This window comes from Anabas testudineus, chromosome 18, assembly GCF_900324465.2.
Source record: "Anabas testudineus chromosome 18, fAnaTes1.2, whole genome shotgun sequence".
In the NCBI taxonomy this organism is placed as follows: domain Eukaryota; kingdom Metazoa; phylum Chordata; class Actinopteri; order Anabantiformes; family Anabantidae; genus Anabas; species Anabas testudineus.
The window spans coordinates 28,264,161-28,277,425 of record NC_046627.1 but is presented as its reverse complement, the minus strand read 5'-3'; the positions used below and the strand labels follow the sequence as shown (position 1 = coordinate 28,277,425).

Here is a 13,265-nt window from a genome sequence, read left to right as displayed (position 1 = left end):
AAACTGAAACGGACAGAGAACGAGTGACGACGACGACGACGTGCTACAGAGCTAGCAGGCTAACTACCGCTATCTGGTGTGTGCGTGGTGGAGGTGATTTATACATGATTTAGAAAATTACTGCAGATTATATTTCATTTTGTTTTAAGTTAGTCATCCAGGTAATTAAAATATGCCCAGCAAGAAGAAGAAATACAACGCCAGATTCCCCCCGGTAAGTTAAAGCTTCACTGAACCGGTGTTACGACTAGCTAATGTTAGCAAACTGTACGATAGCAAGCTAACTTCTCTAGCTAGCCTGAGTGAAATTCGGCCTGTTTTCTGCTTAGAGAGTTAACAGCCAGCTGACGAACACAAAACACTGGGCACTTGGTGAGTAGTAACATTACACCAGAGCCGCTATCTGAACTGAATTCGCTAACTTACTTCCACAGCCATGTTTACTAAGGTACTTCTACTGAGTGCTACGCAAGTTAGCTAGCGAGTCCACTAGCTAATCTGCGTTGTTTTTAGCATGGTAAGCTAAGTGCATTGAACTATATATAACCAACGTTATATGTGAGCATATTTGTTATAGCTGCTTAATGAGCAAAATTTTTGGTATGGGTGACAAATCTGATCACTATTAGGTGAATACTGATTTTCTTATCATGATCCTATAGATTGAACAGTGTGTTGCACCGTGTTTTGGTAACAGTGAACGAGTTTTGGTATGTGCATAGTAAGCGATCTTAAAGTCTGTTTGTAATTAATGTGGTGAATCCTCATATGGCTGATGTGCCCACTCGCATTGAATTACTCTGCCGTCCCACTTAAAGCTAAAACTTTTCTCATTTCAGGCAAGGATTAAGAAGATAATGCAGACAGATGAAGAAATAGGCAAAGTGGCTGCAGCAGTACCTGTTATTATTTGTATCCTTCCAGCCAAACATTTTTCTCTGTGCAAATCCGGATGTGTTTGTTATTTGTGTGAGTGTTTTGAAAGTACATAGTGGTACTAGATTTATGTAAACCGATGGATTCAGTCAAGGGACCTCACATTTATAGTCTAAATTGAAGATGAATGAGATAATAATACAATTAACTTTCATCTGTCCTCCCCTATTTTAAAATATGCCTCTGGTTCTAGCATAAATGTCCTCCAAATGATATGATCATACTGACCCCAGTCCGCTCTTTTAGACAACATTTGAACTCTTCATATTGGGAAGGTGGGGAGAAATGTAATATTCTTCATATATATCTGCTAACCAAAGTGGAAACACAGGAAGAGGGTATCAATTGTGTTATGATCTGTTAGATTCAACCAGACTGTTCATGCTTGTAATTGTGCTCTGTACAGTTAGAGTTATAAGGTTGGCAACGTGAGTGAATATGCTTTATTGTAGTAAAGGACACTGTATATGCTGTGTAATACTTTCCATAACTGAGATGACAGCAAGAGCACTGGAGCTTTTTTTGGAATCGTTGCTTACAAAGGCCTGTCAAGTCACCCAGTCTAGGAACGCAAAAACAATGACAACATCACATCTGTAAGTTTCTGTGTTCGTGTGTTTTTAAATAAGGACCATGGTTTAAATTACTGCTACATTTGACTACAATCAGTGTGTACTGACTTTCTATAAATGTGAACTGAGGGAGCTAGATAATAAAATAGAATAATATTAGAGTTGTAATTAGATTAGGATACATCTAGCTGAAAGGGTGTCATTATCTTTCTTTTGGATTCAGATAGATACACCTCAGGGCACCCTGTTGTATTATATCGTAAGAGTACCTGCTGTGTGAGTGTTACTTGCTGTGAAAGTTGTTTCTACCTAGAGAAATGCTATTCATTTTTACAATGAATATACAATCCCGATTTATCTCTTTCTGTTTGATATAAGGTTGACGCTTTACTCTGCTCAGAATGTTTTATGTGTGCTGAAGAAGCAATGCGCTGTTAGAAAACTCTGTGTGCATGTGTTCACAGAAAGCAGTGCATCGAGCTGGAGCAACAGTTTGACTTCTTAAAAGACCTGGTGGCAGCGGTGCCGGACATACAGGTAGAGGGAGAAGAGAACCACGCCGAGGGAGCAGGAGAAAAAGTCCCTCGCAGGTACCTCTATAATTCACACATATGCCCAGACAGTATGTGTGTATAGCACCATGACTGCTGAAGAATGAAATGGTACAGTAGAGTTGATGCCAGTAAGTTCAGGTCTGCAAGTTTTTGTTTCACATACACATGATCTGTACAGTGTCCACACAGCATCACACAGGTCAGTCATCTCTGATAATAAGTTTAAGTTTATGGAAGAAACGAATCTCTCATCAAGGTCAAGATAGTAGCCATCACATGGATACAAGAACAGCTAATGCCGTCTAAAGTTGTGACTATTACTTTCTCTATTTTCTTTTGTGATTATAGATTAATCCACAAAAAGAGGAGAATACTTTTTTTTCCAGCTCCACAGAGCGAGAACTAATTATTGAGGATTTTTGAGAAGAGAAATTAGTATTGGCTGTCAAGTCAAACAGTGGCACTGCAGCTAAATTGAAGCAGAGAGTCTGGCTGAGAATTGCACATAAAAAAAAAAAAAAAAAACAATTCAATGAGAAAGATGTCTTCTTTTCACTGAACTCTGTGGCTGATTCAATTCTGATTCAATTTGTGAGCTGATAATATTTAGACATTTAGTCTCAGCTGTGGGGATGAGGCATGTGGAGTCACAGCATCTGTGATTATAGACGGCTCAAAGTCTTTTCCACCAACAGTGTCAGTCACAGCGTTCTCTGCTTTGGAATCATCCCCATTGATTTTAAAGTTTCATTCAGACTTAACTGTCCTGCAGATGTTTTTGCTGTTTCTCATTTAAATAGTTTTAGGGTTATTAAAAGGTGGATATTTAAATCTTTTTGTTGGAAAAATTGTGTTTTTTCATTTTTCTAGTGTGTAACATTTTGAACAGTTTCACTTTATCAGAAAGTCTGGTTGCACGGCCATGAGTGAAATGACTCAAATCCTTTCCCCCTTGTTTAAAAAAAAAAAAAATCTGGAACAACAGCTACTTTCACATGTCATTACCCAGGTAACTTTTCATTATTTTTTTGTTTTCTTCCCCCAGGGGTCGAAAACCTGGATCTGGACGCAAGAATGGTGGGGCCGGCTCCAAAGGCAAGGACAAAAAGTTGTCTGGCACGGAGTCTGAGCAGGAGGTGAGAGTTGATTTGCATGCAGAGGCCAGTGGCTGATTAGAGTTTCACTGATGTGTTGTGAAATTGCTTATTATTTTGTTCCTTGCCCTGGAACCAGGATGACTCTGAAGACAGTGAGACAGACGGCGATGAGGATGACGGATCTCAGTCAAGCACAAATCTGCAGGCCGCATCCAGATTTCACAGGTATAGACACAAACCATCAATAAATATACCGTCTTCCTTGAGCTGAGTTACTGCTTTGTTTTCAGCTTTGTGTATATATTTTTGTGTGTATAGTTTTTTCAAATAATAATTTAGATGGTTCATTTAATATAAGGGCTAAGAACCCAGAAATACTTGTTTAGCTTTCTGTGTGCCTTAATAGATGAAAACACTGGCAGTGGGTTATGGCTGCAGTAATTTAAAGCTTCTCATTGAGTAAGTCACGACACTCAGGCAGCTGAAATGCAGTGGAGCTGCAACACTTGTCAGTAATTCATATCCATTGTTAAAGTGAGACAGTGTAACCTTTGCTTAACAGAAACCACAGTTGTCTTAAGTGGCAAGATAATGATGCCTGCTTAAACACAGTTTAACAGAGAAACAACAGAATGGAGTTAGACATCATTGAACAAACCCAATTATGTGAGGAAAGCAGCACTGCCAGCGTAAAATTAGGAAACGTCAGTCAGTACAAGCACTATTATACATCATTTCAAATGTTGCCACCTGTTCGGAACTGATCAGAAATCTGACGAATTACCTTATGGCCAAAAACAGGGAGGGGGCGCTGTTATTCCACTGGAAACAACACATCCCAGAGTAAAAGTAACCAAAGGAAAATAAATAACAGTTATCCCCAAAATGCACTGCAGCACAGTACTTGAGTAAATGTACCTAGTTACTTACACCCTCTGCATTTTGGAACAGCTTTGTGAACAGCTTCCAAAACAAAAACCAATGAAGTCCTTTTTATGATTGATGAATGTGATATTATCACTATTATATATAACATATTATTATATTGTCATTCACTAACACCACAGTTCATTTCCGACTTTTAATTTCTCCTGGTTTACGCTGCTACCTGTGGCCCCACAGCTCCAGCGCACCCCCACCGTACATGCACATGGGCAACATGGTCTCAATGGGCGGCATGGCTCCAGCACAGCCCCAGGGCGGCACAGCCTTCGCCCCTCACCCCTCAATGATGAACATCTCGCCGCCTCCCCTGGCCCCAGCGCTGCACAAAAACGAGGATGATGACGAAGACTATGACTCTTAGCTCCCCTCCTACTCCTCCTCATACACTCATTCACGCGCGCACACACACACACACACACACACACTTAGACTTACACGCAATCTTTCAACATTATTTTCAATTTCTTAAGTTGTCGCAGCGGCCGCTCTAAACCGAAGAGGGAGAGACTCTTCGTTGCAGCCGGCCGTTAGAGACAAAAAAGTGGTTGTATATTATGTGTTTTAATTTTCATTTTTAAAAAGGAAAAAAAGGTTTTATTTTATTGTAGCGGAGAATCCAACGAGGAAGTTTTTTAACAAGTCAGTCGTTCTATTTTGACTATTAAAAATGGCAGTCGTCACTGTTCTCACAGACAGGATAGGAGCTTCTTTTTTTTTCCTTTTTTGTTTTTATATTTTATTTTTTCCTTGCAACGTTCTCTTGTGGCACTTTTCTTTCATCCTCAATCCTTTGTAGTAGACTTTATGAAGATGGCATATCAGTTGTTGTCACTCCCACCGTCAGGTTGGCTTAAAAAACAATTCTGAAGTGGTATCTACAAGTGGTGGTTTAAGCCTTCGATGCTCACGCAGGCAACTAGTTGGTGTGAGTTCAGGGCATCAGCTTGTAGGTACCTAGAGTGTGATCAGAACATGTCTAAGGCAAAAGAAGGTCTTTGTCTCACACGTGGAGTGTTATTACTGTGTTTTCAACAGGCTTCTTCCCTGCACAGTTCAGTAGTCAGGCTGTAACATTGATAAGGGAGCTGGTGTATTTTTATTATTAAGTTATATACTATACTACTAATACTGATATACTGCTTTTTTTTTTTTCTTCTTTATTTTTAATTCATCATTTTTATCACAACAACTGTAAACCTCCACGTCCCTGAAGTCCATCACCTTATTAGCAGTTTAATGACTGACGTTTAGTTTGTTGTTGTTTCTTTTACAGTCAGAGTTTATCTGTTCTGACATTTTCACCTTTATACGACAATTAAATTCCCCCGATTCGCCCACAAGACGTTTACTGTGACTCTCGGTCCACAACTTTGTTTTTAAAGTTGTCTCGTTTGTCCTCCTTTTTAATTTAATTTCACTTTGTTCTGGCCACCCCTCCACTTTTGAGTAAGTTTACTTCCCCTGCCCCCCCCCGCCCTCCTTTTTAGATCTTTCTAGATGTATCCATTGAAAGCAGAGATGGGGCTCTCATTCATGTGTTTGTCTCAGTATGAAATGTTTCTGAATAGACAGCTGACACTGTATTGTAAACTTTTAACATTCATTTTATTTTGTATGGGTGAAATAAAGTTCGTATTTCAATAAATAAAAAAAAAAAAGTCCTCCTTGTTTTGGTTTGTTGTGTTTCCCATATCGACACTAAATAGCCTGGAATGCTTTAAAGTGATGTGCAACTGTGTTCTTTGTTTACCTGAAATTTTCAAAGTGCTTCTCCTTTTTCCTTTGTAGGTCTGGCTCAATGCCGTGCCTTCATCTCACCTTTTCTTTCTTCCTTTACTGTATTTTGCAATATAGAAATTTCCCGCAGATTCACTCTTGTTGATTTACTAGTCAGTGACTCACACAACCTGAAAGACAAGAGCTGCTATTTATCCTCAAGATTTCAGCTGTCTCCTGGTATTTGAATCAGATAAGTGCAAGACAGTACAGGCTGGAGAAGTGTTCACAGAGAAATGATTGTTACTATCAGACATGCACTCTGTGTTCACAGTAGTTGGCACATTTGGTTCTGAGTGTGTGTCCAGCCCCTTTCCTCTTCCTCTTCTTTATTTTTTTTAAACAGTCCATTTTGTCGTGTAAATGCAGTCGACTCTGCTGCCCCCTCTATCCAGCAATCCAACCAAGCTGCACAGAGTCAGGCCCGCAAAAACAACTGCATCCTTCCTGCACTAGCGTTGACTCAGCGGACTGCAAAGAGGGTGGGGTTAGCTCTGTGTGCGAGTGTGTATGTGGGGAAATGGGAGGAGGTGGCAGGGGGTTGTAGATGGTTGACTTTAGGAGGTCGTGTCCAAACAAATAGCATCGCGGGGCAGGGAAGAAGAGCCATCAAAGGCCTAACAGAAGGAAGCGCACTGTTTCCACACAGCAGCCAGCGGGGGCCAAAGGTGGCCCTCTGATTCCCATCCCGTCTCATGAAGCCACTGGCTTTTCAGTGCTCTGCACTTTTAGAAACATGGTAAGATGTGGCAAAAAGGAATTCCCTAACCTTTTTTTAAGAAAGCCTTTCATTGCGTGGTTCCTTTTAAAGCACATGTTCAAAATTCACCTTGTGGCCATGCTGCGGCCTTGATCAGAGGGCACACTGAAAGCAACTCATTAATATACTCTTACAATCTATACTTTAGACTATTTTTAAATACTTCTTGAGCATGCCTGTGCTCTGCCATGGCAGGTGGTTGTGCTCTAATGAATAGATTAATATAAGGCGAACTTTGTTTGATGTGTTAGATTGAAAAGCACATATAAGCTACTGAACAGTTAAGATACAGACAGAGATCCTTAAGTAAAAGTAACAGTACAGAAATATTAAATCGAATGTCAAGTAGTTATGCAGATTGAATGGCTCTACTAAAGTACTGTATCATTTCAGATTGTTATGGTGGAAGGTTTTAACCATTTCACCAGTTGAGTAGACAGACGGGCCTACTGGGACACGGCCTGGGGCCCGAGGTCATGAGGCCTCTTGACCAGTGCCTCTGTATGATCGGGCAACTACAAAGAGATGCAAAACACTACCACCAAAAAAAAAACAAACAAAAAAAAAGTACGAAACACAAAAAGAGGCAAAGGTCGAAAACAGAAGTGCAAAGACACAACATGACTAAAAGGAGACAAAAGGCCTACATAGAAAACTCTAGTTAAGAAAATAACCAAGTGACGCAAACTAAGACAAAATTAAACAACTATAACTGAATTGCACAGCAGCAAATGGGACTTTACTTGAGTGGAGTGAAACTCCCATTTTCTTCCAAATAACACCAGACTAAATAATATCTGTTTCCAATAAGAAGCCTAACTGCAACATTTTATTCTATTTCTTTTGACTGTGGGAACAATTTTTATGAACTGATGTCCTTGAGTATTTGGGCTGGATGTGACAAAAGCATAATATCTCTACTGACTCTACAGGAAGACGCTTGGAGTTTGTGTTTTGTTGTAGTTTTGTCATGGAAACACAGAAACAACCAGCGGTGTGAACAGCAACAGAGCAAATGGAATGAATTTAAAGTAACCACAAAAGACATTCAATGAGTAAAATAATATAGAGACTATCTTAAAGGTTTTAATGAACCCACTCAAGCGTGCCGTTCATGGTAAAAGACAGCTAGGTAAAGAAACAAGATGTTTGAATTGACAGCAAGTTTAGAGTCCTACAAATAAGTAGACATTATGACATATGTAGGGTTATCTTTAATATTTTTTGAGCAGCTTGACATCAGGATTATTTGCTGCCTGATTAGTGAGTCATAATAAACAAATAGCACTTCTAATGTAAATTTCAAAATAAAATACTTGGGATTTAAATATGCCTTGTGGTCGAGAGATAATCCCCAGTAAAATAAATGCATTTTCTTCTGAAATTGTAAGATCTTAAAGTATTACTCACATACTACTATTGCTAACTGGTCATTTCAGCACTGCACTAGCCCACTGACGTAGACCAGTTTCTTTATTTTATTTTGAAGGCAAACACTTCCTCTACCTAGAGGTTTTTGCAGGTAATTGACGCACATCCAGTGGTGTGACTGAAGCATGGTAAAGTTAGCAGAAAAATAACCACGACAATACAGGAAATAGGACTTTCAAATTAAACTCTCATGACTTATATAATATAGATGCGTGGCACACTTAAATGAGTGGGTGGCTAGTTCATGAACACCAATTCAAATTAATTTTCTTACACAATGAAATGAATGACTTTATTATTATATAATAATAATATATATAATATAATATTATATAATATAATAATATTATAATTATATTATATATAATTATATTATTATATATAATATTATAATATATATAATATTAGTTGTAACTTGGCAGGAAACTCGAATGTGCTTGAATCATATCGTTTTTTTAAGTTTGTATTTTTACTATCATTTAAATTGCAAAGAAAACAAACAAACAAAAACATGCAGACATGATCAATCTACATTTTGTATTTTTAAATATCATTACCTAGAGATAGTGATACATACCCGTGTAAATTATTAGCAATTAAAATTTGACACTGACAATATGATGTCGTCTAGTTGATAAACGTTAAACATAAATGTCTCTCTCTCTCTCTCTCTCTCTCTCTCTCTCCCCGTCATGTGCGAGTGCGAGCGGTTTTATTGTGGTGGGGCTGACCGGATGTGGTGGGTGTTCCGCGCGTCGAGCTTCACCTGGGCCTGCAGCCTCTCACTCTTTTCCTGTTGGGACAGAAAAAAAAAGTTTTGAAACCCCACCCTCTCCGCCGACTGCGAGCACAGACGCAGCAGTGGTCCGAGGTCCTGACGAGGGAGAAGGGGACTGCGAGGAGAAGTTGTGATGGAGTCACCGCGCTGTTCGGGACCCCCGCTGTGAGAAGGAGTCCGCCGGGCTGGACCGGGGCCGCGCGTCCAACGCGGACGACGAACTAACGGGAGGAGTTTGTTGCTGCGCGTCTCTCTCTGGAAAGTAGAGCCACGCAGGTTTGGATCCTCTTCCTGTTGCGAAGTCGGCGCTTCCAAACTTTCCGAGACGTTGTGAGAAAGCCCAGCTCGGTGTAAAGCTTCTGTAGTATGGGTACCGTCGCACGATGGGATGCGGGATTTCCTGCGGGAGCGCCGCGAAGTTGCGGTGAGACGCGGTTATTGGATATTACGATTGAATAATCCAAAGTGGTGAGAAGCTGAAAGCTGGTCGTAAAACACGGGTTGGCCGGACTCAGTGCTCCTTTCCTGCTATTCTTCTCCACGTCTCGGCGCTTCCTGCTTGTGGTGGCCGCTGTACTTAATGGCTAAAAATACATAAAAAAAAATGGACAGTTAACTAAGTTACAACATTAGGACATACTTCAGGCCTCTTTGTTTTTGTCCTTGTTTGGATTTTTCCAAATTCAGAACTCTGGTCATTTTGAATATGAGGAGATCAGAGCTAATTCACCCCTAATGAGGTGATTCAAGAGCTGCTCAAATACAGGCCGGTGAAATGGTTTTATACTCGGACCATGTGTTGGGACACCACAGGACTGTTTAGTATCAGTTGAACAGAGGGAAATTCAGTGGAGACGGTGCTGCCTCTTGGATATAATCAAACAGAAGCAGTGTCTCGACTCGAGCTTTGCATTTCCCATCAAGACGAATGAGAGACACTTGCCATTCAGTTATCTTTGAATCCCCTCCTGCAGCCCACTTGTTGGTCAAGCTTTTGAACACATTTCACTGGTCCCTGATGAACCAACAAGAAAGACAGGAAAGGGAGCGAGGCGCAATAAAGTACTCTTTTGTACTTTATTTTCAAACCCTTGGGGTGCAAAATCAGATCCAGTCAAAACATCTGCTTGAGGCTCCATGGAGCCGCTGAAGAACATATTCAGTCGTGGCCCGCTGTCGAACTGGAAAAATTTGGAACAATCACAAAAAGGGAACTTCACCAATCCTGTGTGGACAGCCTTATTTGACTATGAGGCATCATGTAAGGACGAGCTCACCTTGCGTAAAGGTGACCTGGTGGAAGTTCTTTCTCTGGACTCTGAGATATCAGGGGATGAGGGCTGGTGGGCAGGTAAGGTCAACAACAAGGTGGGCATCTTCCCATCCAACTACGGCTCCTTCAAGCCAAGTGGATATGGGAAGCTCCCGGGCAGCGGCGTGGTCAGCGAGCTTGGCCAAGCTGTGGTGGGCGAGTTTGAATCTGAGGTGGTGGATTTCCGGGAGCTGAGCCTGGAGGAGGTCATTGGGGTTGGGGGCTTTGGGAAGGTGTATCGTGGTACATGGAAAGGCAGGCTGGTGGCTGTGAAGGCAGCTCGGCAAGACCCGGATGAGGATATTAGTGTGACAGCACAGAATGTGAGGCAGGAGGCGCGTCTGTTCGCCATGCTCACCCACCCCAACATCATTGCCCTGAAAGGGGTCTGTCTGCAGGAACCCAACCTGTGTCTCATCATGGAGTATGCCTCAGGTGGGCCGCTGAGCCGGGCGCTGGCAGGTCGTCGCATCCCGCCGCATGTCCTGGTCAACTGGGCCGTGCAGATAGCCAAAGGGATGTTGTACCTGCACAGTGAGGCGATTGTCCCAGTCATCCACCGGGACCTCAAGTCCAACAACAGTAAGTCCTAAAAGCATCACACTGCAAGTTATTTATCAATCAAACGCAGTCTAGCCTGTCGTCTTTCAGGCTTAGATTGCGGACGGAACTAATGGCACTGGTGGAACATGGTATACTTGTGTATATAAAGTAGCTTCTCTCATTGTTCACAAAGCCATATCTAGAACAAAGACACTGTTATTTTCTCAACATACTGTAAAGCCACCTGTACAATTATTAACCCACGCATCTTATTAGTCTACTTTTGATTCATGTAACATAATAAGTAAAGTTATGAAGCAGTGGCTTCAGGTAATACATCAGCTTTATCTAGAGTTACGGTTCAAGGTCATGACAGGACAAGATTTGTGGTCCACTACATGACATCTTTCTGGAACATAGCCCAGACATTTTACACCCAGGCTGTAAAAGATAGATCCAGGCTACAGAAGCTAAAAGGCCTGCAAATACAGTATTTGTTGCTGATGGCACCAAACGCTGTGCTTTGCTAGCAAAGGCCAGGAATTTCAGAGGAAAACTACCATCAGCAACGTTGCAACTTGCACTTTGGACTTTGATGCTGTCCGGGGGCAGCGAGAAAGGTCTTGCGTCAGTGTTTCGGGCCCTTGTGCCAGACACAGACACACGCACGCATGCACACATTGGACCTTGTCATTAAAGCTACACTGAGGAGAGATGTATTGCTGATAAAGCTTTCTGTACCCCCCTCCCCTTCTTTTGAAGCAGAACAAGTGCCTTTCTCAGCTCCAGTGGTGCTCTACGCTAACGCAAACACTGAGCCACCTGAATTTTACTGCAGCCTCCCCTCTGTTATTATCATTCTTGTGAAGTAGTGCAGTATATAATCCCTGTCATCTCTGTGGCTGTATCTTTTGGACTCCAAATAGATTTCCAGTCTCCCTGTGCTCATCCCGTCTGTTACTGTAGATCCTGATTGTTACAATTGAAAACAATAGTGGTCGCTTTATGTTTGACTGTGAACAACTGAGTCTATAAAACATTCAGTACTGCAGAGAGAATATGACCTTGGTTAGGTCAGGGACACTAGACGCTTGACTACCTTGAATCAAGGTTTGTTTAAAGCCTAGGATGCCTATAAGAATACCTTTCTCCCAGAATCTTTTTCACCTTCCAGTGAGCACTAGCTCAGCTCATTCCCTTCAGCATCCCACACACTCACCTCTCGCTTATCTTCATTGTTGTGTCAGAGTCTTTCTTTCCCAGTAAGCACTCCTTGCTGGAAAAACGTCTCCTGTGGCGCAAAAGAAAGAGGAGTTCTGTTAATATAATGTTTGTATATGAGGCAGGCCAAAGCGAATACAATCCCTCTCTGTGTGCAGGGAGATCATTATCACTCTCTCGCCTCTTGTTTTTTAATTCTTCTCTGAATCTTTGTCGCCGACCTGCCCCTACATGTCTCCATACAGCCATAACCCTGTTTGTGTCACTGAGCAATATCCTGTTGTGGTTGTGGAAGGTGTGTGACGTGGAGGGGGTGGGGTGGGGACAATACATTACATTATACGTTACAACACAGACAATAACGGGATGTGCTGTAAGTCAAGTGCTGACAGAATGGACGCACAGGTGCAACAGCATCTCAACATAGAGATATCTTGCAATGGCTTAAAAATCAATCAGATAATGGAGCAGTTAGATTGACAGTACAGAGCGTTCTAAGGCATCAATGGGAAACCTCAGGTTATGGTGTCAGTTCCTCAGAATAATAAGACAAGTTCTTCTTTCTAGAGCTGCCATTTTGAGCTGGTGTTCCAATCATACAGTCAGAAATGTGTCAAATGGGAAGCAGGAACTCTTTTCAAACAACAATCATAATGCAAGATGTGTTCATCACAAAAACCAAACAAAAACACTGGGTACAGATGGAGACCACCAGCATATGACTGAATTACTATTGACATTTAGGGCCAGCTGCTACAAGGATGGATTTAGGTTAACAGTCATTACCTGAAGGGCTATTAAACAAAAGCCAACAGTTGTAGTGAGTAGTTAATCACAAATGGAGTACATTTTCCCATCTGAAAGATGCTGATGAAAAAAGATCATTGGAAAAAGTAGGTGGGGGGCCACTTCGGTAGAACCCACAAAGTAAACCGAAAGTAAAAATTGGACAGAGAGTAGTAGTAGCAGTAGTGTCTTTCTATCATGATTGAGACTGGAGATTTTTCACACCTTTATGTGTTGTAGTCGTTTTCTGTTTTCAACACACTAGTCTTTTAGGGTGTTGTGGTTCTCTCACTAAGGTTTCAGGCATTTATCAGTGTTTATTAGTGTCATCTCTGCTGTTCTGCAAAAAAATGCTCAGTCCTTTTACTGTAATACAGTTAGAGATATTTTTATTTTATTTTAAAAGGCTACTCTCATTGGCCACTTTTATTAGGTTCATGTGTACAGTCTGATACAGCCCAATGCAGCAGCTCTGCTATGAACAATATTTTACAAGGTTATCATTTCTCAGTTTAAGTTCACACTGTCAGAAAGGTAACAATTCTTCTATCTAT

The 13,265-nt window shown here is 41.3% G+C and overlaps 2 protein-coding genes across 3 annotated transcripts in view; both read left to right on the top strand.

Moving 5' to 3' along the window:
- The first annotated feature begins 31 nt into the window (after positions 1 to 31).
- drap1 (DR1-associated protein 1 (negative cofactor 2 alpha)) lies at positions 32 to 5,476 on the top strand. Of its 2 annotated transcripts, XM_026352737.1 has the most exons (8): positions 49 to 214; positions 330 to 372; positions 840 to 912; positions 1,439 to 1,532; positions 1,973 to 2,098; positions 3,108 to 3,198; positions 3,296 to 3,384; positions 4,282 to 5,476. In XM_026352737.1, the coding sequence occupies exons 3-8, from the start codon at positions 858 to 860 to the stop codon at positions 4,463 to 4,465; spliced, it is 639 nt and encodes a 212-aa protein (XP_026208522.1). In that variant the 5' UTR covers positions 49 to 214; positions 330 to 372; positions 840 to 857; the 3' UTR covers positions 4,466 to 5,476. The 2 variants fall into 2 exon arrangements, with proteins under 2 accessions (XP_026208521.1, XP_026208522.1); XM_026352736.1 differs by lacking the exon at positions 330 to 372 and having other exon boundaries at positions 32 to 214.
- A 3,074-nt stretch (positions 5,477 to 8,550) lies between these two features.
- The window catches only part of LOC113157868 (mitogen-activated protein kinase kinase kinase 11), a 42,153-nt gene continuing 37,438 nt past the window's right edge, over positions 8,551 to 13,265 (top strand). The window contains exon 1 of the mRNA XM_026353512.1: positions 8,551 to 10,743. Within this exon, the coding sequence (XP_026209297.1) occupies positions 9,987 to 10,743 (757 nt within the window). The 5' untranslated portion in view covers positions 8,551 to 9,986. The remainder of the gene's footprint in view (positions 10,744 to 13,265) is intronic.

What these genes read in the sequence shown, in the direction of transcription:
- drap1 (XM_026352736.1), top strand. Translation starts at nt 173, where the DNA reads ATGCCCAGCAAGAAGAAGAAATACAACGCCAGATTCCCCCCG. An exon ending in AGCAGTACCTGTTATTATTT is followed by an intron (nt 913 to 1,438) that starts GTATCCTTCCAG and finishes CTGAGATGACAG; the next exon opens with CAAGAGCACTGGAGCTTTTT. An exon ending in ACAATGACAACATCACATCT is followed by an intron (nt 1,533 to 1,972) that starts GTAAGTTTCTGT and finishes ATGTGTTCACAG; the next exon opens with AAAGCAGTGCATCGAGCTGG.